This window comes from Salmo salar, chromosome ssa11, assembly GCF_905237065.1.
Source record: "Salmo salar chromosome ssa11, Ssal_v3.1, whole genome shotgun sequence".
In the NCBI taxonomy this organism is placed as follows: Eukaryota; Metazoa; Chordata; class Actinopteri; order Salmoniformes; family Salmonidae; genus Salmo; species Salmo salar.
In genome coordinates this window covers 26,131,912-26,158,629 of record NC_059452.1, presented here as the reverse complement: position 1 = coordinate 26,158,629, position 26,718 = coordinate 26,131,912, and the positions used below count along the sequence as shown (strand labels likewise).

The 26,718-nt window shown below is 43.2% G+C and overlaps 1 protein-coding gene across 1 annotated transcript; it reads left to right on the top strand.

Moving 5' to 3' along the window:
• Positions 1-472: 472 nt before the first annotated feature.
• On the top strand, positions 473-26,356 carry rbtn1 (Rhombotin-1). Its single transcript, NM_001146398.1, is given in 4 exon segments — positions 473-830; positions 14,958-15,171; positions 24,089-24,214; positions 25,828-26,356. Coding segments are annotated over 4 exon segments (468 nt in total). The 5' UTR covers positions 473-808; the 3' UTR covers positions 25,934-26,356.
• The last annotated feature ends 362 nt before the right edge of the window (positions 26,357-26,718 follow it).

Below are 26,718 nucleotides of genomic sequence, written 5' to 3'. Positions count from 1 at the left end.
AGAATTAATGAGAAAAGTTCCCTTGCCCTAGGGGTAATTAGTGTCCTTGGAGTTAAATAAGCTAATACTTAGACACCTCTGGCACAAGCAATTATGTTTGTGTATTGAATAATTGATTCAAAGAGGGGGGAAGGGCTGCTAATCAGATCTGAGCATAATGAATTGATTTAATTAACAGGGGAATCTGAGGGTCTCTGGGAACCGCGCGCACTTATTCCGTAGCAGGAGCGGGCGCAGCACATAAATTGGTAGAGAAAGGCAGTGTGAGTATGCTTTTAGCAGTTGTCAGGTCTGAAATTGGATTTCTTGAATATAGTTACAGTTTCGGAGCAAATGAGAACGGGGGGAGAATTTCACAGCGCGGAGGGCTCTATCGTCTAGTCTAAGCGTTTGATACGAGTACAGTTAGATTCAGTAGATTTTACTGCTTTCCATTCTTTGTTTGCGTATGGAATTTACGAAGACCAACCAACATTGTTTTACGGGTGTAAATTGCAGTTTAGTCCGGAGAGGCAATTTTCTGTGTTTAGCAAGAGCAAACTGAGCGCGGGCACTTTCTTTCACGATACATTATATTATCAATTGCCTAGAATAACATTCAAACCAGCGTTCATGTTACAAAGGTTTCCGTTACTAACGCAGATACAAGCCAAGCGTTCGTGAATTTTCAGCTTGCTGAACACATAAGGACGATTCGGTCGCTGTTTCAAAGCTCATTTCTGAGAGAAGCCTTGTGCATACCGACTGGTGAAGCCTGCTAGAGCCGAGAACGGATCGTCTGGAGCCGGACTCCTCGTTCCTCAGGACGATGGTGTTGGACAAGGAAGAGAGTGAGTAACACCCCCGACGATGGGTATTTCAGCTGGATGTCACATTGGAACAGTGTTTGTTTTTGTACTAGGTAGATAACCTAGCCTACCTCAGGATATAAATTAACCCACATTCCCCGTCTACGAAAGACACGTCTAGTAGACTTATTTGGATACCCCGGTGATAATTATTAGCGTTTTTTTTTGTCGTGAAGAACCTTGCTATTTTACTTCAATATCCATTATAAGTTCTCAGCACTCACATACATACGCCTATTTTATTTCTCAAAGACGACATGTCTTCTGCAATTTGGAGCTTTATGTGACGACTGTTCACATGATGGGCATTGCAACCTTAGCAACACAACGCGGCTGTAAAACATGGTACCACTTTCTCTCTGCCTAAAGTGCTCCTCGCATCCTCTGAAGTTACAGAAGCAGCTCTTTGACATCAGCACAGGATGGGAGATGCAATTCGAGTGCTTTTAACTTTATTGCAAATTATGGATAGCACCATGCAATGGGGATGGCAGTTTCCTTTCCTAATGCAATACCTGTCTATTTTGGAATAGGCTATGTAGGTTAATGAACAAGTAATCCCATACATTTTTACTTAAGAGCAAACCTGTCTCTTGGCGTTCTATTTTGTGTGTAAGTTGATATTTAGTAGCATATTTCATTAAAAATAGATCAAGCTAACCAAAAACCTCAAACTTGGAAGAAACTGTTGTGAAACTGGATCCCTTAACTTCTGTTATCAGTTTGTGTAGAAGTGCTATCCAAAGTAGTTTTTTCTATCACTTGTGTAGCTGATCTATGGTGAGGTCTGTATTCTTAATAGGTAGGCTACTTAATATCTTCTCTCTCAGCCTTCTAGGACCTAAAATAGGCTATTGTCAGAGCTCAGAGAATACTGTCATCACACATTTTGTTTTAGCCAGAGCCCCCCCCCCCAAAAAAAGTAATGGCTTGCAATTGTGACCCATTATTTATGTTTGAAAATGGATATTTCATATCTCTTAGACGAGCATCCTTTCACTTACGCATCTAAAAACCAATAAAGGGATTGCAGTAGAAACATAAATTGGTCTGTCTAGCTGAATCCATGTTGTGCTAATGTACCCAGATTAACTCAACTATAAATTGTCTCCTTTAGATGTCTGTCTTACTAAAAGTTCCCAATATGATTCAGATGCTTTTAACAACTATTGGCTAAGCAATATGGTAAATGTACAAGGTGATGCAAATGGCATTAGTGGGAAAGGATGCACAGGAGCATGTAATGCAGTCAATACTACATTAACTACTGATGCCCAATTACAGAACCAGGGAGAGTGGCTTTTAGGAGCATTAGGACTTGCAGAAAAGCTGAGATCACCTGCTGCTCATTGCCTAAAAGCTTCACCCTTTGCTTGCTGGGGCCGACAAACTGCACTGGCATTTTGGCAGGGATGGGGAGAGAGAGAGCTGCTTGGATCTGTGCTTTCCAATAGCTAGAGCAGGCTGTTAGTGATCCATTGGCTCTGAGACATTGCCTGCATTTTACAGTGTCCATACTAAGCATAAAGCCATTTAGCATTCTGCATATATTAGCCTACAGTAATGTGATAAGACCACCATGCAGCTTTAAGATTGTGTTTTCTGCCTTGAATCACATACATTGGAAACTTATTCTCATGAGGCCATTTTTTCTTAGGGAAAAAAGGAGATGTTGAGTCTGTGACAGCCTGCGTTTTATTGAAACACTTTGGCTTTAACAGTGCTAAACTTGTGAATATGTGTGAAGTCTCTAGGAGGTCTGATGCCTCACAACGATCTAGGGAAATAACCAGACAGCTCTCTCTCTTCTAGAGAAAAGCTAATCTTGTTTCCCACTTTTCAAATCTCTTTTGAGAAAGTAGGATACAAATCAATTCCCTCTCCACCTATTTTTAAACACTCACACATTTTACATTCATGTTTTGACCTACTACAAGGCTCAACTTCACATTGACTTCCAGCTCCAGTGTAATAACTGGTTACTTGGAGTTGTAATGGAATTGATTGGATTAAAGGTCTTTATCATTTCCCCATGTAGGAGCTGTGTGTGTGTGTTGGCATTACATGTGAAAACAGTGATGGACTGGAACCACCTGCTTGTATCACTAACATGTAGTGCTATACCAAGTGGGTCATGAATATCAACTAGGCTTTCTGTCCACCTCAGACATTCTGTTCCTAGCTAACTATACCACCCCCCCATAAAACTGTATTGACAGATTAACCCAGTCTGAAAATATAGTACTTCTGTTATTCTGAAGATGTGTAGTGTGGAAGCACCACATCCTGAAATTACTTAATATGAATGTCTCTAGAAATGAATGGCACCACCTTCCCCAAATATTCAAGGTGAACATTTTATTTTTGCCCTCTAATATAAAGTTTCCAATTGACTTCTAATTCGAGTGGAAAAAAGCAATTCAGCCATTTTCTTTCCTTCAAGGTATTAGGAACTATCAGCTGCAGCAGAAATAATTGGGTCCTCATTGTAGACATGTCTTTGGCTGATCATTCGCACCACTGGGCTTTCTAAGAACCTGGGCTGAAGAGAACCTCCAATCCTAAAACCTGATGATAAATTCTTGGTTACTTTTGCACTTTAATTTATGACCCTGCGAGCAGCCTGTCCAATGAAATGTGTACATTCATAAAGCAAGGTTTTTCAAATGAATACAGAGACGTGATCTGTCGGCTACTGTAATAAAACTTGGGCTTCAGGCTCCGATTTTTATTTTGAAATAATAAGAATTGCTTCATTCTTTACCGGAGTTACCATGGTAATTCTGTCTTGTAGCTATGTTATATTGATTTAGAAAGTGGACAGTTATTTTCTGTTATTCCCTTTCTGCGGTTTGATTTCTAATTTCCAGTTGGAGATTACTTTCATACATTTCTTAAGTCGTTTCACTTTTTCTCCTCAGGAATGTAATTTTCTCTCTTGTATTTGCTATTTTTTCAGCTTATTGGCTTGTTCTTACTCTAAATTAAACTTGCCAATTTCAAATATTGAAATTGCATCGGTATCCTTTGCCCTGGGCTCTAAACAATGTTACAAGTTTATTTCAACATTTCATATTGTGTGGTCACATCTAGTTATTAAGATGGTTTATCATGCCACCTGCTTCCTTATTGGAACACATCTCTTCTCTTTCACTTGAATACCTTCCCAGTCCAGTGGGGATACCACTGACGTATCAGTGGACAACTGTCTGGGAAACCTTGCTTGGTCAAATATGTCTTGCCATTCTACTATTGTAAACCTGAATGATTTGTTATTATCACTAATGAAGATATGTTTTGCAATGGCTCATACAGACAAACAGGCCATGTACAGTTTACAAAGGCACATAATATCATTCATACAACAGTTATAACTCAATTACAATGTATGAACTCCAATGTGACGTCGGCATGGAAAACATACCACACCTCTCACTCACTACTTGTGCCCTCTACACTCTATGCATACACTCCTATACTGCCATAACTGTTCTCTCTATCTGTTCAATATGCAACACGACACTTCAACAAAAATATTAACTTCCAACATACTGAATTTGATGTCAGTAAATTTATTTTCACCATTTTAAGCAGTGAGTGCTTGATTCTGTGTGATCTACTATGATCTTGCATACACACAGTTCTCACCAGACCCAATGATGTCTCCCACCCCAAACCAGATCCCTATCAGACTTGTGTTTCACATCAGTGACCGCAGAAGATGCATGTCCTTTCCCATAATATCAGTGGAGTGCAAAGGGCTGAATGGGGACTGAGACACGTGTAAGCAAGATCCTAGTGCACCCACCTTCCTCTGGTGCAAATGGCTGCTCTCATCAGAGAGGCACACTAACTCAATGATGCACTCCTGAGCTCTTCGAGCATCCTTTTATCATATCCAGAGGCCACATGCTCTCACGTTATATTACAACTTCTCACAACTAAGATCCATTTTCCATATGCATCATGGAAGAAAGCGTGACAATGTCTATGTTTCCGTTGTCGTTAGAAATTCTTCTCAACCTGCACTTCACAACAGCCACCTCTGTTTTATTCACAATAGTGCGTGGTGGAGGGGGGTGCAAAACGATGTCAGTAAACACGTAATTCTCTAAAGCTCCAAGGATGCTTACTCCATCACTCCAACGTTACACAGAAAACCTTTTTAGATGAATGATTATTTTAGACCAACTTTTATGACATCTCAAAACGACCTTATTTCTCACCTTGAGTGTTGAGATGAATGCAGACATGCTCAGCATTCAGACATAGCCCTTCTTGTAATTTAATAGGATCTCGATGTCATAAACCCCCAAAGTTCCAGAATGGGGTGAAAATGGCAGCCATATTGATCTGGGAGAAATCCCAACCAGGAAAGAATGCCAGTAGACGCATAATCCAGATTTGACTTATGCAGGAAAATTAAAGTAAGGTGTGATGTATCAGAAGTTGTATAATGGAATTATTGTCGACCTAAAATATTGTCATATAATTACTATGTTTATTGGTTTTATAACACATTTCTGTATAAATAACCTCTAAAATACAGTGTACACAACATTATGAACACATTCCTAATATTGCATTGCATGTCCTTTTGCCCTCAGAACAGCCTCAACTTGTCAGGGCATGGACTCTACAAGGTGTGAAAGCATTCCACTGGGATGCTGGCCTATGACTCAATGCTTCCCACAGTTGTGTCAAGTTGGCTGGATATCCTCTGGGTGGTGGACATTCTTGATACACACAGGAAACTGTTGCGTGTGAAAAACCCAGCAGCGTTGCAGTTCTTGACACACTCAAACCGCTGCGCCTGGCACCTTCCAAAGGCACTTAAATATTGTCTTGCCCAGTCACCCTCTGAATGGCACACATACACAATCCATGTCTCAATTGTCTTAAAAATCCTTCTTTAATCTGTCTCCTCCCCTTCATCTACACTGATTGAAGTGGATTTAACAAGTGACATCAATAAGGGATCATATCTTTCACCTGGATTCACCTTGTCAGTCTGTCATCGAAGAGCAGGTGTTCCTAATGTTTTGTACACTCAAGTGTAAATGTAAACAGACCATAAATGTCTCTATTTTAGTTTTCTTGGATAGCTGTGTTTGTCGCTTTGCTCCATCTTGGTCAGGTTGCAGTTGTAAATGAGAACTTGTTCTCAACTGGCCTACCTGGTTAAATAAAGGTGAAAAAAAAAATCATACGGTTAATGTCCATTCTAGTATTGTAAATCCTAATTCTAAGACCGAGGTAATGCAGACACGCTCAGTGTTCAGACAGAGGTAATGCCCCAGTCATACATGCTTACTGACCTTTTATTCATACACAAGCAGTGTTATTCTGCTTCACATTGTGGTATTTGGAAATCTCTGTCTCAAGTAGCCCTGCAGCAGGAGCCTAATAGTACATACTGTGCATGCTCTGCTGAGAGAGGCTATACAGTTCCATATTGATGATTTTACAGTTGGTGGTTTTTAATTGACTTTCTCTGGTCTTTAAAGTATATACTATTCTCCTGACTCGTGTGGTTATAGCAGGAATCACTTCTCACTGCAAGGCTGAGATGCCTCGTCTGAGGTGGACTTCTCTTGCACAGATACAAATGGGCATTGAGACGCATGCATGCATACGTCATTACGAAAACACACATCTCTCTTCCATGCTAAAGCAAGTTGTTACACTCTTCTCCATGACATTACAGCTCTTCTCACATGTATTTATTGACCTATTTGCCTCATCTCCCTTCCCATCCTCTCTCTGGTTGCACTTGGTCATTCTGCAGTGTTCATTTCAGGAACTATTTAACTTTGAAAAGACAGCGCTGCTATGATCTTGTTTTTTGGGTTGTGTGTGTGTGTGTGGTGACTCAATTATGGCTCAGGTACTGCTTCTCAGTTGAGGATGTGAGTTCAATTTGGCATTCTGATGAGGGAGGTGCTTTAATGTTTTGGGACATTTTAGCTTCTGAAAACGGTAACCCTTCAGACGTGCTCCTTTAAAGGTGTTGCTGTACTGATACCATTTTTATAATGAAAGATGTGCAGCACTTTTGGCTGCCTCACATTTTAGGTAAATTCTGAAGGATAAGGAGGCATGCAGTGAGTAGAGGACAGGCTAAAGAACAACCACTTCCAACAGAAGTACTTAAGATCTTAAAGGCAGATATCCTTTTATTTTCTGTTCAGGCAACTAAAGTTTTTTTCACTTTCAAGTACTCTCAAATAAAGGCTGTGATACTAATCGTTTTAAATGTAAAGCCTATAAGTGACTATTGTTGGCCAAAACAATATGTCACATAAATGTATTCAGGTCAAGCACTTCAGAGAAATAAACTCTACAGTACACCAGTCTACATAGAAATGGAGGGCAATGCTACTTAAAACACAACAGAGACAAATAGCAAACAGCATAGTGCTTGCTGAGAACCAACAATCTCCGATTGGTTGACCTTCAATAAATCAAATGTTGAATAACTAATTAAAGGCTGTGATTGCAGGTTTATTTTCCCCTCCTGAAAGCGGGGAGATTGGGCAGCGGGTATTGAAGTTGAGGATTTAATCATTGCTGACAATGAGTTTGCCTACACAACCACAGTTTGATCCATTAGACGCGAGTGGCAGCTGAGATCCATGCACATTTACTATTGTGGTCGGCTTTAATTGAAATTGGTAACTGAGTGTGGAACATAATAACCCCCTACGTCTATTCACGTACACACACATACGCACAGACATAACGGATGCACACAAGCATGCTCGCGCACACACCCATCCTCTCTTGCAGGCAAGGTTTTTCTGTCCCGTAACACCAACATGTGACAGATTCCCCTGGACTAGACAACCCAATAATGGAGTAGCCATTTAATTTAACTCAAGAGTTGTGCTAGGTTTTTAAAAATGGCATTGAAGAATAAAGACCAGAATGGCAGGCGTAATGCATCTAAGACGTCTACTGTGATGCAACATTGGCTATTACAAAGACATCTGGAGAAGCTAATATCAATAACTCCTACAGCATTCCTAGCCTGCAAACACACCACCGCAGTAGGTCAAGGGCCCTGCCTAATGCAAACCCTATCATCAGTGTGTGGACTGTCAATGGCGACCACCCTGGCTTGGTTCCCCTTACAATCCCGGGGCCTTTGAGGGCCTAGACTCCTGCCGTACATCTAACCTGGCGCATTATTGACCCCATAAGGAGACAGAGCCATGGTGAAGGAGAGAGTGCTGCTTAAATGACGTTGGAGGCCGTTCCCCCAAACAACTGCCCCCTGTGGCGTATTCTCATTATTCAACATTAAACGCCCCACATGGCTCACCACAGTGTGGGGTTATTTTTTCCCTCCGTTTTCGACTCACCGCGGACCCTGAATGGCACACCTGTCTCCTGGCATATCCTTTGAAATAATAAGTGTGCTGTAATTGCAGGGGAGTGGGGATTTCATACATCACTTCCTGACCTTGGGAGTGACACAAACTTTAGAGGCTACATTTATGCCTCCTGAATGCATTTTTAATGTGGGCTAAAATGTGTTTGGGCATTATTCCGTGCCGGATGGCGGAAAGCATCTGTGACAGTGCTAATGGTTACATTTTGCCAGGAATCATGAAGTGGCAGATACGATTGTCCCCTTTATCAAACTCTGAAAAGATCTGGTTGGAGAATAGATGGATTTATCGCCTTATTCAAATGCTAATGCAATCGGTGAAAAAATGAATTGAATTCACACATATGAAGATGCATTCATTATCCGGGTTATTGACAGCTTCGCTGGCAGTCACCCTAATGGAACTGTGGTGAAGTAGATGGCTCAGAGCTAGCCTGAAAGAGGCTCAGTTAACAGACATTGAGTTAGCAGATTCAGAGAACTAGCCAAACAGAGGGTGAGTTAGCATGCTAAAAGAGGTTGATTTAGCAGCAGGCTAATAGCGGAAAGGGGATACCTAGTCAGTTGCACAACTGAATGCATTCAAACAAAATGTGTCTTCCGCATTTAACCTAACCCCTCTGAATCAGAGGTTTGGGCAGGCTGCCTTAATCAACATCCATGTCATCAGCGCCCGGGGATCAGTTGTTGGGGGTTAACTGCCTTGCTCAAGGGTAGAACGATAGATTCTTCCACCTTGCCGGCTTGGGGATTCAAACCAGCGACCTTTCGGTTACTGGTCCAACACTCTTAACCACTAGACTACCTGCCACCTTTCAGAGGTTGCCTATCAAGGTAGCTTCTAGAGGTTGAGTTAGCAGCAGGCTCAGAGAGCTAGCCTAACTGAGCGCTAAAAACAAACTGACACTGCAGGCCCTCAACAGAACCGGCCTAACAGTTGATTGGCTGGATACAAGGTCAGACACCTCCCCCTCCTCACTCTCCAAGCCTCAGATTGTTCCCCTGATCTTTCTTCTTCAGATGTTCTTGGAGCTAACCCTGCACAACGAGGGTTAGGAGCGATGGGCGTTTCTCTATTTTATTCTCTCTTTTGAGTGAGGGCTGTCGACAGCTCACCTTCCAAAGCTGTAATCTCACCATGCTTGCGAACAACCAAGTGTTGGAACAAGTTGGCTTCTGTAATAACTTGGAAACCCTGCCGGTTTCTCATCTCAAAATAAGCAGTAATGAATATAATTAGAAAGCTGTTGCATATCTCTGATACATTTCTTTTAATTAACCCCATGTGAATACATTTAAAATAATAGGGAGTGAAAGTGTGGGAAAAAACACCCTAATGAAGTTCTGTTAATTGGGATTGTTTCTGCAGCCAAACCACCGTGAGTTAGGGCCACCAGGAGCTAACAAATCGTGCTGTAAGTATCCCTGCCTCCACAGAAAATGGCCCATGCTGACTTCAAGTGTAAGAAATGCATCTCTGACGTGATGGAAATGACCGGCGGCCTGGAGAAAAGGCAGCCCTGTTCCAGGCCACTCTACTGAGACTCCCCACACCGCGCTTGAAGCCGGGCCAGTGTTATTGCAGCCCTAATGCGGTCGCCTCATTTGGAGCGGACCAGGAGTAATTATGGTGGGGAAAGTGGCTGCCGACCACGGGGGTCAGGACACTTGTAACGTGAAAAGAGCAATTATTTCAGGAGACAAAACTCTCCCTTATCCCGGGCAGGGCCAGGGTCAATGCAAGGGACGGCTAGGCTCAGTTTCACCGGGGCTTATTAGCCACTGCAAAGTTTGCCAGTGTGCATCTCGTTAATGAACAGTCCCCTCCTCATCGGCACCAGGCCCTGCTCTACCCCACTTACCGGGGCTGTTAATTATGTCATAATCAGAGCATGCAAGCACTTCTCACAGACCCAAGCATTCATAACACAACCGTCTGGAAATGTGGCTGTACTGTAGTATACTGTAAGAGATCACACCCAGACAGAACCCACAGGACTAGTCTCAAACATGCTGAATATAACACCATGTGTCATTGACTGCATGGGCCTGTGAACGACTACTGCGTGTGTTTTTTCTGTCTTGGCGCGATATGCTCCAACTGCGGAGGGAAATATGAATCCTACAAAGTCTTGATTATGCTTATCATTTTGAATGCACTCATTTGTCTCCTTTCAGCTGGCCTATATTCCAGCTGATATTATGACCAGATGTCTTGTGTTTTGTCTTGGCAATAGAGGAGAATTGGTGTCTACAGGCTCAATTACAGTAATGATGTGAGCTGATTGAAAGGGGCTGATTCATGCAGACAACGGCAGGACATCTGCCTGAGATCCCCATTAACCTCCATGGCGGCTGCCTCGACCCTGTCTGGGACAACATTCTATTCTGGATTGCCATGGCCACAGCGTTTACAGTGAGAGAGGGAACACAAAAGCCTGGGTTTACAGCTTCAGCCTCTTCCAAGCCACTGCAATATTCACCGGAAATTCTACTTGAGCAACGCCACCACTGGTTAAGGAGCTCAAATGGTCAGGCTACACCAACAGGACTGAACATTGCTTTTTACCAACCCAGAATCTAGGATTTCATTTTGCCCACTCAACATAGAAGAAAGAAATGCCTAGTAATAAACACTAGATTATAATGACTGAATTGAAATGCTGTCCAAGAGAGCATGGTTCATTTTCCCATACAGAGTTGATCTGTTAGATGGTTTCTAAAGCCTATCATATCCTTATTGAGCAATGCTTAAACGGGAATCAGTGTATAGATTCATAGTGCCTGATTTAATGTGTCTGTCTGATGTCTTCTGCAGGAGTCAGTGAGTCACAGGGGAGATGATGAACACCGTTGTTTCACTTGAATGCAGTTGTTAGTAATGTAGCATGTCATTTCTCGGGGCATCTCTCAGCGTCTGTCATTGCGGTTACCAGTCTCTTATTTACTGCAGTGAGCTGAGAGCAGTAATTATACGGGCCCCAGAGATGAGGTCCACTCAGCCCAGCCTCCCCAGAGGCAAGCTGCTGCCTGAGTGATGCAATTCAACCCCCTTCCCTCCGCAGGAACCTAGGGAGCCTGCGTCACATCAAGGTGTCACTCCACCTAATTGATGAAATGTATTTAATTCCAGAGAGTGATCCCACCCACCAGGTAGTGATGTACTGTACACATTTCTATTCAGACGTGCTTATTTAACAGATTAGCATGCAACCAGATGTATGATAGGAGAAGGATAAAAGGGGATCGGAGGGCAAATCATCCCCTCTCTCTCTCTCCATCACTCCTTGTCTAATCTGAGGATGTGCCATGCAGATGTGATAATTGCATTTCAATGCTTTAAAACGTTTCCTTGAGTGCACCGAACAGCTTATTTTCCTTTTAAAACCTTAAATACATCAAAAGGGTTACCACATAGATTTTATTTTTAGATAGCGTAAAAAACTGATCTTGAAATGGGCTTACATAGAAATCGGATGCTATCTCTATAATGGAAAGTACATGGTCTGACCGTTTCAATGAAGAGGAAAAAAACATAACTCTACATATTCTTAAGCGATAAGGTCTTTAAAAAAGAAGCGGGTGGAAAAAGACTGAGATGACAGCCCTTAAACCAAAGTATTAATGGCAAATTCATTTCTTTCTCTGGGAAAATATTTGGCAAGGTGAGAGCTCCCTCTTTAAAAGACAAATGCATTCCCTGTTGGAATATGAGTCATGGTCTAGCAAGGTGTTTTTTGGGACATCAAACGACACGGGAAGGTCAGTGGCACTTGTATCTGTTAAATGGATTGGATTAAGTGGAGGCTGCCTCTTCGGCTCCCGCCGTTTCCTTTTATAATGTAACTTTTTGTTCTCTGAGAGGCGGCAGGTTGGGAAGGTGCTGTTCCACTCAGGGATTTCACATGGTACTAAGTGTGGTGACGGGTGCAAAAAACGATTCTCCTGGTATTAAGGAAATTGACATGACATTTGTTTTATACATTTATTCTGTCACTACTCTTTGTTCAGGAAGTGCTACATGCAGTGTAACTACTACTGGAGATTTCTGAGGCTGTTTTCCACAGGCTGTTTTGGTAGATGACATCAAGCATGTGTTTCTTCCCTGAGACAGCAGGATCTGTGCAGTAAGCATCCTGGCTTCCTCATGTATCCCAGACTTTTCCTCTGTTCAGGCATCACTCTCAGGCCCATAGAGGGAGCACTGTGTACATGGTGGTGGGGAGGAGTGTCCGACTCACTGCAGTTTCAAGTCTGGGTTAGGGAATAGAACATTGCCACATTGATGTTTAGGATGTCTCAACATAGGGAGCGCTCCAAAGAGGCCGGAACAGGGGACATGCTCTACAGTCATTCCATAGAAGGGGTTAAACCCCCTCCTTTGCAGAGTTGATGTAAAACACACACATGTTATGTAACAGGGTGGGTAGATGGTAAGTGGGGGGCGGTGGTCTAAACCAATTATGAGTGGTTCTCTGGAGGTGGGGAACGACCTTTGTGTATAATTAGTTCTCTTATTTAAAGCAAAGATTTTGAGTAGAATAACTAATTAGCTGTCATAAAAGGCAAATGAAAGATTTTTGTGTGATCCCTGAGGGAATTGAGGAAACCCGATTTTTGTTTTGCTATGCGCATGCACAAACCACACACAGCACACACACACACACACAGCACTCTTCTCATTAAGACTGTTTTTAGTTCTGTGGAAGGCTGACAGGCGAACACTGTTGGCATACATGCAGAGAGCTCCTCTAACAAGCCATGAGATGCAGGTAGAACAGACCACCCTTAGCTAGTGTGGCTTCAATTTGAAGCTTTTTAGCTTCATTTACACTCAACATTGGTATTTATAGCAGGCTTTGTGATCCTAATGCGCTAGCTTCAAGGGGCCCGTTTTGGGGAGGGAGGAGGTGAGGAAGCTGGTGAGGGAGCTGGAGGGTAGGCAGAACACTAATTGATGGTTCCCATCACCAGCGCTGGACCAATTAGCCTCCCCTTTCCACTTGTGATAAAGAAATGGGACGAAGGCTGAATGCCACCAGAGATCTTATTCACATACAAACCAAAGCCATCAATTTAACTAACAAGCTCACCCTCTCCCTTTCCCTTATTTTAAAAGGGGAGATGCTAATTATATTACATTCACAGTATTACTGATGGTCAGAAATTGCTGAACAAATCTGGATCCAATAAGGGGTGTGTGTGACAGAGACAGGAACATGTGCTTCGGTATTCAGACGAACAAAGTACTTTGACAAAGTGCTGAGGTTTTTGTGCGGGGGAAAAAACGACATGCTCAGAGGAGAATCAGGGGCATTGGGTGATACACTGCCTAGCTACCAGCAGAGGCTCTGTTTATCATGGAAATAACTACTGTGGTTCCTGTGAAACTACAGGGTGGCTGCCCAACACCACTGACATCCAAACACAACTACAGAGGACATCAACACACACTAGAGCACTACTCTCCTGTAACGGCCATCTCTCTGACAAATATACTGTAGGCCAATAGCAACTGCCTTTACTAGAACACAACACCTCAACAACAGATCACACCTCTGAGGATAAAGACAAAACATCTAGAAAATGTACTGAAGTTATATAAAAGCTATGAAATTCAAAGAAAGCCTCACAGCATACCATGTCTTTAAACCATCGGGCATTTGCCGTTTTATTGGCACCCACATACAAAGCGATGGCCGTCCTCCCTCCCTGTGACGCAGGCTGCGTCCGGTTTTTGAGAGAAATGTGTTTTGAAAGCAGAGAGGCGAGCGGTGGCCGTCGTGTGTTCTATTAGACAGATCAATAGCTCAGTGTGTGAGAGTGTCTTAAGAGCTGTTGTCCTGTGCTTTCAGCTGTGGCAGACCTGTTAGTGCTACGGAGGGGTGCCGCCTGCCACTGCCTCTGTACCAGCAGTGGCCTGAGGGGGGCTTTTAGTCCAAACACAAATGTCAGCCACACATAGACTATTAGTGTTTAGTGCAGTTATTAAATGGACTTTATTTGTCCTTTAGGAGGCTAAAAGGCACACTTAAAGGGGACCTGCGTGACAGCGGGGCAATTTGCGGGTTTAGTTACTCAGGCTCGCTCGTTGCTGACACATGAGTACAGATAAGTGTAAAAGAAGGAAAGGCTGTAATGCAGCGAGCGTGGTGTGTGTCTGTGTGAGTGCGTGCTGAGAGGCACTTAGGCCATAACATATCTCACTGGGGTCTGCGAGCAGCGTTCATGTGGTCAGAGGCGTTTTAAAAGGTTAATGTTAATCTATACCAAACAAAGCCCATGAGAAGCTTTTACAGCTGTGGACAGTTCAGAGCAATGAGCGCTGATGAAATGGTAGGTGACTAACATAATCTACAGCATGCTGTAAATACCACGGTAAGCAATGTGACTCTGTTACGAGTACAGCTTCAAAAAACACTAGGCCTGCCTGCGTAGTATGTCCCTGTTGCATTGTATGTGGTTTACCTGGTGTAATATAACATCTGTTTCCATGGGAGCAGCAAGTGGAGTGAATGTAGTCCAATGTGACCTGTGTGCCTATCTGAACGGAAGAGTGTTAATGCATATGAAGCAGAGAGGCAGTGCACTTTCTCGTGAGGCTCTTCTGCCTCCAGACGCTGCAGCAGCAGCCTTATCAAAAAGAGAACATGAAAAGTCACTGGTGTTCCTGGGCAGTGAATCACGCCGCGGCGTTTGTCTCCTTATCGCTACAGGTGTGCCGATGCTCTCCGTCCAGCCCAAAGGGAAACAGAAGGGGTGCGCTGGCTGCAATCGCAAGATTAAAGACCGCTACCTGCTCAAGGCCCTGGACAAATACTGGCACGAGGACTGTCTGAAATGTGCCTGCTGCGACTGTCGCCTGGGGGAGGTGGGCTCCACCCTCTACACGAAAGCCAACCTCATCCTCTGTCGCAGGGACTACCTGAGGTAAGAGAAGCCACAGTCAGTCGCCCCTCATAGAACAGAAAGGCCGCACCCCACCTAGGGCTGTGTCATTAAAAAGTGCTCTCTCTCTCACTTCCGCTAGTGTAGCGCCACCATGAATGTCTATGAACCTGCCTCTCACTAGAACTCTCTAATTTGGGTCCATTTGTATGTGAACCCTTTTATTTTTTTATTTTTTATTTTTATTTTTTCTCCAAGCTTTTAGTAGACATTTCCTCCCAGGCTGTTTTAGTAGATCAAGCGCCTGTTTGTTCCTCATTATAGGATATCGATGCTGACTAGATGTGTGTCAATTAAGCCTGAATCCCATTATGCTCATGTGCTGACTCTCCCCAGGCTCTGATCTGAAGCCTTGGGAAGGCAGAGCAGAAAGTTTCCAGTTCCATGTTTGTTTGTTTGTTTGTTTGTTTGAGCTAAATTTTTCTTTTCTGTTTCAATCTTTTTGTTGCTTGTTTACATGAACACAGCACTCTCCCCTCGCGGTACAGACCTGGTTTCAGTAACAGTAGAGATGGGTTATGTTGTGTTCTGGGAAGACTCCAGGCAGGCTAGCTTCAACCTCAGTGTCTGTGGCTCAATGCTTTCCCCCTGTACCCTGCCATCTGCTTGCTAAATTAAACATGATCATTTTCTGGGCGTTAAGTCACATTCTCTGGGGCTTTCGAATGAGATCCTACCATTTATCCCTGAGACCATCCCCTGGGGGCCAGCCTAGAGACCTTGCTGCCCCTGGCCTCTCCCTGTCTCTCCCCTCCCTCCCTCTCCCACCCTGCCCTACCAGCAGGTCCCAACCGAGAGGGGCTTAGGAGCTGGGCGTTGAGAGGAGCCATTACCATCCATCAGCTCCCACCAAGAGTTAATGCTGTTAAGATGCAGTGAGAGGTTCACTAAGACTGCTGCTGCCCCCGGAAGGGGCAGATGGTGCAGATGAGGTCATAATAAACGGAGCAAATGACAAGAGAAGGCAAAAATTATTAAGCCAAGAGTGGCACTTTTGACATGGTTAAATATGATCCCTTAAAAGGGCCGGCTTCTCCATCTGATTGATTTCTCCTCCCATTATGAAGGCCTTATCGTGGACATAAGCTCCCTGATGAAAATGTGTTCCTATGGCGCAGGTCAGAAGCGGCTAACTGGCCTGACAGGCAGCTCTGCAGAAAGCAAACTCAAAGCAAGACCAGGGCAGAGAAGTGAGAGAGGGAAGAAAATGAGGGGCAGAGGGGGCTAGAATGAGAGGGGGGAAGCAAGGGAGAAAGATGGGCGTTCTGTGTTTCTGCCTGGACCCTGATGGTCTAATGAAATCCAGCCCACTCGTCTGCTCTTCAGCCTGAGACGAATACATGCCACTTAATGGCTGGAGATGTTTGAGATTAATTCTATTATGGAACAAATTAAAAACGTCCCCTTTCTCAGCAGCGAGGGAAGGGACAGTTTTAGAGCTCATAGTTTTTAAAGTAGGTGACACAGGCTCCATACGGCCTTGTAATCCCCTCACAGAGCCCCCGTCCTGCACGGAGCGAGGAACTCTTCCCCTCACCTTCATTAATGAAGTGGAATCCTCCTGTATGGAGCTGCAGTTCATTAGGGACATGCAGCCAGGGTGGATCAAACACTATTTATTTCCCTGGGTTTGGAGCCCTGCCATGCGCACATTAATTATGATAGGAGCTCCGTCTGTGTTCGTCCTTCAGGAGCTCAGGAGCACCGGTAACATCTTGTGCACACCCCCCAGCCCCCCGCTCTCCCCTGCCTGGCCTGCCAGCAGCGTCTTCTAAAACCTCAGATCAGAAGTTTCTGAATCCACTTGACATTCTATTCCCTCCGTTGTAAAAGGCTGGGTTGGTTTAATAGCAGTTTTACCACACTTTCATTATCACGGAGAACAATAGATTAATTAGGTGTTTAATTTTTGTCTGGGACTCAGGATCTGGCGACCTCGCCAAAGAAGGTTGACAAGCCAGTCATGCTTTTGATCGGCCAAACCCCAAGCCTGACATCGTTTTATCTTCTAACTGACGAATATTTTAGGGGGAACAGACTGTTTCAGTCATCTACTTGTCAAAGTAGAGCGCTTTTAATTGAAATGTTAAAAGCACTTTTTTTCAAGCTAATGGACATTGTAAGTTATGCGGTACCAACCGCACTGCAATGGAAGTAGATATTAATAAGATGTTTTGATGACAGTTTCTGTGGATGTATTCATGTATGTCAAACTTCTCTGCCACCCACCAGAGAGAGAGAGACTTAGAGGAAAAAATATATAAACTCAGTAAAAAAAGAAATGTCCTCTCACTGTCAACGGCATTTATTTTCAGCAAACTTAACATGTGTAAATATTTGTATGAACATAAGATTCAACAACTGAGACATAAACTGAACAAGTTCCACAGACATGTGACTAACAGAAATGGAATAATGACGTTTCTTTTTTTCTTTTTATATGTGTATATATATATATATACTGCTCAAAAAAATAAAGGGAACACTTAAACAACACAATGTAACTCCAAGTCAATCACACTTCTGTGAAATCAAACTGTCCACTTAGGAAGCAACACTGATTGACAATAAATTTCACATGCTGTTGTGCAAATGGAATAGACAACAGGTGGAAATTATAGGCAATTAGCAAGACACCCCCAATAAAGGAGTGGTTCTGCAGGTGGTGACCACAGACCACTTCTCAGTTCCTATGCTTCCTGGCTGATGTTTTGGTCACTTTTGAATGCTGGCGGTGCTTTCACTCTAGTGGTAGCATGAGACGGAGTCTACAACCCACACAAGTGGCTCAGGTAGTGCAGCTCATCCAGGATGGCACATCAATGCGAGCTGTGGCAAGAAGGTTTGCTGTGTCTGTCAGCGTAGTGTCCAGAGCATGGAGGCGCTACCAGGAGACAGGCCAGTACATCAGGAGACGTGGAGGAGGCCGTAGGAGGGCAACAACCCAGCAGCAGGACCGCTACCTCCGCCTTTGTGCAAGGAGGAGCACTGCCAGAGCCCTGCAAAATGACCTCCAGCAGGCCACAAATGTGCATGTGTCTGCTCAAACGGTCAGAAACAGACTCCATGAGGGTGGTATGAGGGCCCGACGTCCACAGGTGGGGGTTGTGCTTACAGCCCAACACCGTGCAGGACGTTTGGCATTTGCCAGAGAACACCAAGATTTTCATCACAGATGAAAGCAGGTTCACACTGAGCACATGTGACAGACGTGACAGAGTCTGAAGACGCCGTGGAGAACGTTCTGCTGCCTGCAACATCCTCCAACATGACCGGTTTGGCAGTGGGTCAGTCATGGTGTGGGGTGGCATTTCTTTGGGGGGGCCGCACAGCCCTCCATGTGCTCGCCAGAGGTAGCCTGACTGCCATTAGGTACCCAGATGAGATCCTCAGACCCCTTGTGAGACCATATGCTGGTGCGGTTGGCCCTGGGTTCCTCCTAATGCAAGACAATGCTAGACCTCATGTGGCTGGAGTGTGTCAGCAGTTCCTGCAAGAGGAAGGCATTGATGCTATGGACTGGCCCGCCCGTTCCCCAGACCTGAATCCAATTGAGCACATCTGGGACATCATGTCTCGCTCCATCCACCAACGCCACGTTGCACCACAGACTGTCCAGGAGTTGGCGGATGCTTTAGTCCAGGTCTGGGAGGAGATCCCTCAGGAGACCATCCGCCACCTCTTCAGGAGCATGCCCAGGCGTTGTAGGGAGGTCATACAGGCACGTGGAGGCCACACACACTACTGAGCCTCATTTTGACTTGTTTTAAGGACATTACATCAAAGTTGGATCAGGCTGTAGTGTGGTTTTCCACTTTAATTTTGAGTGTGACTCCAAATCCAGACCTCCATGGGTTGATAAATTGGATTTCCATGGATTATTTTTGTGTGATTTTGTTGTCAGCACATTCAACTATGTAAAGAAAAAATATATTTAATAAGATTATTTCATTCATTCAGATCTAGGATGTGTTATTTTAGTGTTCACTTTATTTTTTTGAGCAGAGTATGTATATGTATGTGTGTGTGTGTGTGTGTGTGTGTGTGTGTGTGTGTGTGTGTGTGTGTGTATGTATGTATGTGTGTGTATATATATATATATATCACACACAGTTGAAGTCGAAGTTCATATACACCTTAGCCAAATGCATTTAAACAAACATTTTCACAATTCCTGACATTTAATCCTAGTAGAAATTCCCTGTTTTGGGTCAGTTAGGATCCCCACTTTATTTTAATGTGAAATGTCAGAATAATAGTAGAGTGATTTATTTCAGCTTTTATTTCATTACATTTTAGTCATTTAGCAGACACTCTTATCCAGAGCAACTTACAGTAGCGAATGCATACATTTCATACATTTTTTTCTATGTACTGGTCCCCAGTTGGGAATCGAACCCACAACCCTGGCGTTGCAAACACCATGCTCTACCAACTGAGCCACACGGGACCTTTCATCACATTCCCTGTGGGTCAGACGTTTACATGCACTCAATTAGTATTTGGTAGCGTTGCCTTTAAATTGTTTAACTTGGGTCAAACGTTTCAGGTAGCCTTCCACAAGCTTCCCACAATAAGTTGGGTGAATTTTGTCCCATTCCTCCTGACAGAGCTGGTGTAACTGAGTCAGGTTTGTAGGCCTCCTTGCTCACGCACACTTTTTCAGTTCTGCCCACATATTTTCTAAAGGTTTGAGGTCAGGGCTTTGTGATGGCCACTCCAATACCTTGACTTTGTTGTCCTTAAGCCATTTTGCCACAACTTTGGAAGTATGCTTGGGGTCGTTGTCCATTTGGAAGACCCATTTGCGACCAAGCTTTAACTTCCTGACTGATGTCTTGAGATGTTGCTTCAATATATCCACATAATTTACCTGCCTCATGATGCCATCTATTTTGTGAAGTGCACCAGTCCCTCCTGCAGCAAAGCACCCCACAACATGCTGCCACCCCTGTGCTTCACAGTTGGGATGGTGTTCTTCGGCTTGCAAGTGTCTCCCTTTTTCCTCCAAACATAAGGATGGTCATTACGGCCAAACAGTTCTATTTTTGTTTCATCAGACCAGAGGACATTTCTTCAAAAAGTACGATCTTTTTCCCCATGTGCAGTTGCAAACTGTGGTCTGGCTTTTTTATGGCGGTTTTGGAGCAGTGGCTTCTTCCTTGCTGAGCGGCCTTTCAGGTTATGTCGATATAAGACTCGTTTTACTGTGGATATAGATACTTTTGTACCTGTTTCCTCCAGCATCTTCACAAGGTCCTTTACTGTTGTTCTGGTATTTGCACTTTTCACACCAGAGTACTTTCATCTCTAGGTGACAGAACGTGTCTCTTTCCTGAGCGGTATGACGGCTGCGTGGTCCCATGGTGATAATACTCGCATACTATTGTTTGTACAGATGAACGTGATGCCTTCAGACATTTGGAAATTGCTCCCAAGGATGAACCAGACTTGTGGAGGTCCCAAAAAAATTTCTGAGGTCTTGGCTGATTTCTTTTGATTTTCCCATGATATCAAGCAAAGAGGCACTGAGTTTGAAGGTAGGCCTTGAAATACATCCACAGGTACACCTCCAATTGACTCAAATGATGTCAATTAGCCTATCAGAAGCTTCTAAAGCCATGACATCATTTTCTGGAATTTTCCAAGCTGTTTAAAGGCACAGTCAACTTAGTGTATGTAAACTTCTGACCCGCTGGAATTGTGATACAGTGAAATAATCTGTCTGTAAACAATTGTTGGAAAAATGATTTGTCATGCACAAAGTGTCTTAACTGACTTGCCAAAACTATAGTTTGTTAACAACAAATTTGTGGAGAGGTTTAAAAACGAGTTTTAATGACTCCAACCTAAGTGTATTTAAACTTCTGACTTCATATCTCTCTCTTCTCTCTCTCTCTCTCTCTCTCTCTCTCTCTCTCTCTCTCTCTCTCTCTCTCTCTCTCTCTCTCTCTCTCTCTCTCTCTCTCTCTCTCTCTCTCTCTCTTATTATATATATATAATAAAAGTTATTTCCTCAAATAAAGTTGTCAAATTTTCTGGCAACATTAATCTATATAGGAAGATTTACACCTTCAAAGATACAACTGTTGAGGAAGGTCAAAACATGCCTTACGTGCATTAATACAGTAGCTCTCCTTTCTATGAAATCGGACAAACTGTAAATGGAGCGGGTGAATCTCAGAGCTTAGAACAGAGTAGAAGACTTGAAGAGCTCAAGTCCAATCTCAATGAAACAGAAGACATGCAGATGATGCCGGCATGCAGGGGGAGAGTTTGAAGTTAGCGAAGCAGCAAGTTCAAACAGCTAAAGAAAGCACACCTGTCTCCAGATCCATGCAAAATCACACAATAACTGAAGGAGTGGAACAATGGAGGAGAAGCTCTTTAACTTTAATGGCAGTTCATTTTGTTTCAACCAGTGAACATCAGTGGAAGAAAATGACTTCCATTATAAACTATTTGTTTTGTTATTTTCTCTCTTAACGCTGCAGTGTTTTCTCAATCTTGGCAGTGAACAGTTCAAATCTGCCTTTTTGTTAATATGCATTTATTTTTTATGGCATTCTGTTGAAGATCATTTAAAATTTCAGTTAACTTTTCAATTATTTGACAATCATACTCTATGCTATTGTATGGATTGAATAGATATGCCGTGACAGGTCATTTCACACTAAGACAGAGAATATGAAATTGGAAAGTCACTGGAAAGTCCCACTAAACGGCCTCCCCATGGTATTGGCTGGTTTCACTTTATCTTACAAATGGGATGGATTTTGAAGCTATATAATGTGGGTGACCTTTCAAATGAGTATTTGTAACTCTCTAATCCACTTAAATGAACCACTATTTTAAGCTGGGCCCTTTCTGTGCTTCAAACCCTGCCTAAAAAATGACGACTTCTTAACAAACTAGGATTGGCTGTAGTGAGGGGCAATGTAGTCTACCCTCAAATTTTCCACAGCATTCATACTGCACTTCAATGGACAAACTGGAAAAATTGTATTCATGTTGAAATAATTTGTATACCAGTTGTGAGGATATTGACTTTTCTTAATCCTAACAGACAAGAAAATGGAACTGCATTGTTGGAATTCAGCAGAAAATATTCTATGATTTGTAATCATTCTTAAAAGAACTCAAATCTCTACTGTATGGTGAATCGCCATTAAGGTGTTGCGATCCTCATTCTCACCCAGCTCTCCCTAGTGCTATGCATGCTGGTCTCTGTAGTCCCTATTCCACATGAGCCCTCCCACTAAATGGTCAGCACAGCGTCTCAATCTATTACTTAAAGTGCGCTGCAGTCCCTATATCAACCACAGAGCCCAGGGCCCACGCCGCCATAACACTGAAACATAACCTAAATGATGGCTTTACATCACTGACATGTCCCCTGGGAGGCATACAATACTGCATCTAATAAAGCATCCATATTCACAGGGCCAGTCAAGTAGCAGGTCAGCACACACACAGAAGGACAGACTAGGTCTGAGTCAGACCACAGAGATGATAACAGCCTGGTTTAGTTTGAGCTAGAACTGATGCAGATGCTGATAATAACAGAATCAATACAGAAGACTGAGTCCTTTTCATCTTTTTTTTTTTTAAAGAAGAAAGAAATCACTAATATAACATAAATAAATCTAAAAGCCTGACAACAATAATTTTACCAAGTGGGTTTGAGCAGCAGCACCTCGTCTGGGTGGCATGGAAAGCTCAGCGTTCCAGAGGTCTATAGCAACACTCTTTACTGGAACAGTAACCAGTTCTAACAATGACTTTGTTCAACACCTCGTAGCTATTAGAACCAAACAGCTCTGTCTCGCTCTCTTTCCCCTAGTCTAAGGCACCAGCAGCAGTCCTCTCCTCTGGGGCAGTGTGCTCTAATTAGACCCTGGGTCTGCTGGAGGGATATATGTTTTCTGTGACAAGGGAAGAGCAACCGACAGAGACTAATATGGAGAGGGTATACCAACTTTTGACTATTCTCTCCGTCTGAGTCTCTGAGCCCACAACTTTGGGAAAGTGTTTACCATACTGTCAGAGTGGCAATCTGCTGTCGCCTGCCTGATCCCCTTTCACAAAGCTGTGGCACTGTCCCCTTTTCCTGCCTGCAGAATGTACAACGCTATCTGATTCAAAATCTTCAAATTAAACATAAGGGCAGGCGCTTGGAAAATGTGACTAGGGGCTGCAGGCTCCGGAGTGGAGTTGCCTTTGCTTTGCTTTGAGGAGAAAGATCTACACCAGTGCCTCTTGCTCTGCTTGTGACCTTCATCGTTTGCCTCCTATCTAATAAGCTTAAACAAACAGCAGTGAAATGTGAGTTGTGCGTCTGTTCAGTGTACTGCCGAACATCTAGTTACCTCTCCAAGGTCTCCCCGCCATTCTCCCAGGCAGTCTCTGAATGAAACAGAGGGGGATCAAGGCAGTATCCTTGTAACATGAATCTTTTGAATGTTTGACTACATTATAGAATTTAGCCTCTTGTGTAAAATCCAGCTGGCTTTGGTTGGAGCAAGTCTCATTAGGTACTTTGGTTTTAAAATAAGAGCACTTTCAACAGTTCAATTGGTTGCCTCAGACCTGTTTCCATTGCTTTCGCTATGTGCTAGGAGAAAGGCTTTGAAGAAGGGGATTAGAACCATGTGATCATTTTAATTAGATCATTAGCAAAGAATTAACATCTAGGTTTGTAGCCCTCATTAACAAAAAATATCAAGTGTGTGCCAAGATAGATTTGTGTATTACATGAGATGTTTTCGAATTTGTCTGTTTTTCACCGTTCTTTCAGGGTTTTTTTTTTTTCTTGGCTTTTACTTTTTGTTCGCTCCTCTGTTGCATGAAGGCTAAGGAAGGTACGTTAATCTTTGTCTGTATTCTCTCTCTCTTCCAGGCTCTTTGGTACAACAGGGAACTGCGCTGCCTGCAGTAAACTGATCCCAGCCTTTGAAATGGTGATGAGAGCCAGAGATAATGTTTACCATTTGGACTGTTTTGCCTGTCAGCTTTGTAACCAGAGGTAAGGAGAGCGAGAGCTCACAACTGTGTCGTGAGACTGCCTTTTTCAAATATGTAATGCTGTTCTAAAATGGCCATTAGCTCAAACTAGTTAGCCATTTAACAAAAAACCTGCCTCTTGAGGTGCAACAGATCTGTTTTGGGGTCAGTAAAACTTAACTAACTTTTTTTGTCTGTCTTCCCATTTTGAAAGCACACACGTGCTGCATTTCATTAGCAACACTCTGTTAATTATTTTCTATGTTAACCCTGCCATTAGTTTGTCCTTGTTTTGTGACTAGAAACAACTGGGATTATAAACTCGAGGGGAACAAAATTTGCTCACGTATCAAAAGTGGTACAGCTGCCAGACCAATGCCAAGGCTGATCACACTCACAACACTCTCAATGCTTTAGTTGAAAGGTTCACTTTAAGCCACAGCAATAGACCTCCAAGAGGCCACTCTACAGGAACATGCCTCACTAGTTTGGGTACCACACTAAAGGGTAGTGGAATTAAACAGACCAAATTATGTTTTTTTCTATATATATTTTATAAATACTGTATGCTATTCAGTCCAGGAATGACCTCTCCTCACTTCTGAGCTCTACACTATTACATCCATACATACTCTCCTCACAATAAAATGCAACAATCCCATAACAGTGCCGCACAGAGAACACTCTGCTAAACATGGGGCATTGTGACCCTCTCCATCCATACAGCACAAGCACATTAACCTTCCACAGGGATGAGTCAGTAACCATGGTGAGCACCTGGCTGGGGTATGGGAATGCTGGCTGCAGCCAGTCATAGGGCCAGGCTTTACTGGCTCACTGATGCCATTGCCCCTCTGCCAGCCCTCAGCCTGCCCAACACATTACTGTAGCCCAGCCTGATAAGAGCAGCCGTACTGATGGAAGGGCTGCTTATCTTCACTCATTCTGTCTAGGGAGCTGTGTGTCGTACAGTAAATAAGCACCACCATTTAAAGGATGCCCCTGAACAAGTCAGTTTGTTCTTAACTGTTACCCGGTAGGCCGTCATTGTAAATAAGAGTTTGTTCTTAACTGGCTTGCCTAGTTAAATAAAGGTTAAATATAAATCAAAGGCCTACTTGGGTATGCGTTTTTTTTCTTCAATTGACTTGAAATCTAGAGACAAAAATTCATACAAGTTGGCACCAAAACTGGTGTATGGAAAGCTCGCCCTGTGGCAGGGTTTCCTTGGAAACCGGTGTGGTGCTTTTCTTGTTTGCCAAGCCTGCTTTCATTGGACGCCAGTCCTCTTGTCCGCATGCTTTGAAATTATAATTTTTGAAATTTTTATCTACTTGTATTTGAAGCCACACCTTCAGTGACAATCAGAGGGGCCTTTGAATCACACACAAGGAACAATGGCATTTGCAAACAAGCGACGTCGCCAAACGGGTACAATCAAAGCCCAGAGAGCAGCAATGGCCAACGCCTTTAACGGATGATCTCAATCAACCACATTCTTCTCCTAGAGCAATGCTGTCAACACATAACTCTGTCATATCGTCCCCTACTAATCTCCTTTGTCTCCCCACGTTGTCCTCTTTTTTTAAAATTATTTTTATTAATGCTTTGCCTTTGTGTTTTCCTGGCTGGCAGGTTTTGTGTGGGGGACAAGTTTTTCCTTAAGAACAACATGATTCTGTGTCAGATGGACTATGAGGAGGGCCAGCTGAACGGCAGCTTTGAGACACAGGTTCAATAGCCGGGCCCAGTGGCAGCGACCAGGACCCTCGGCCCGCCGTACTTACACATGATGCCATGGATGTTCTGCTGCACTTGGGAAGAGGAGCGTCTGTCTGCTTGCCTGCAATACTTTTTAAATAGCCCTTTATCAGTCCATAAGGACTCTATTGTAAATGTACTACTTTTTGCCCCTCCCCTTCCCACCCCAACACTGAGCAGTTACAAGTTTTGATGTACAGTTGTGCCTGCTTAGCTGAGCACTGTATTGCTTGTATGTTTTTGTGACGTTTGTTTTGGGTTTGTTTATTCTTTTCCCCTTTCGGGAACGTTTCCTTGGAGGGTATGTACAGTCTGTTTTCTCTGTATATATAAACTGGAACATTTATTTTATGAAATGTAATGCAATTTTATTACTAGTGTGAATTAAAGATTCTTAAATGTTCATAGTGAGTTTTTTTTTGTTCGTATACCAAAACCAAAGTTGTTTGAGGAGGCTGGCCCATGTGTTGATATCATTATCATCTCAAACCACAGAGCTGTAAAATAGCCTTGTGAGGGAAAACATTTTTTTTTTTTAAGTGATGGAGAAAAAATGAAGTTTTATTACATTTTGCAAAGAGTGCTGATGGAATTAGAAATGCTGTTTCAAATGAACTAAATAAGATTTTATTTGGAATAAAATAATGACTTCTCCAGACTGTGTTGTTGTACTGAGTGTGCAGGTGTCATGAAATAAGCAGTGTTTGGATGAGAACACAGAGAGGGAGAGCGAGAGAGAGTCTGCACCCACTGAATCATGCCTCG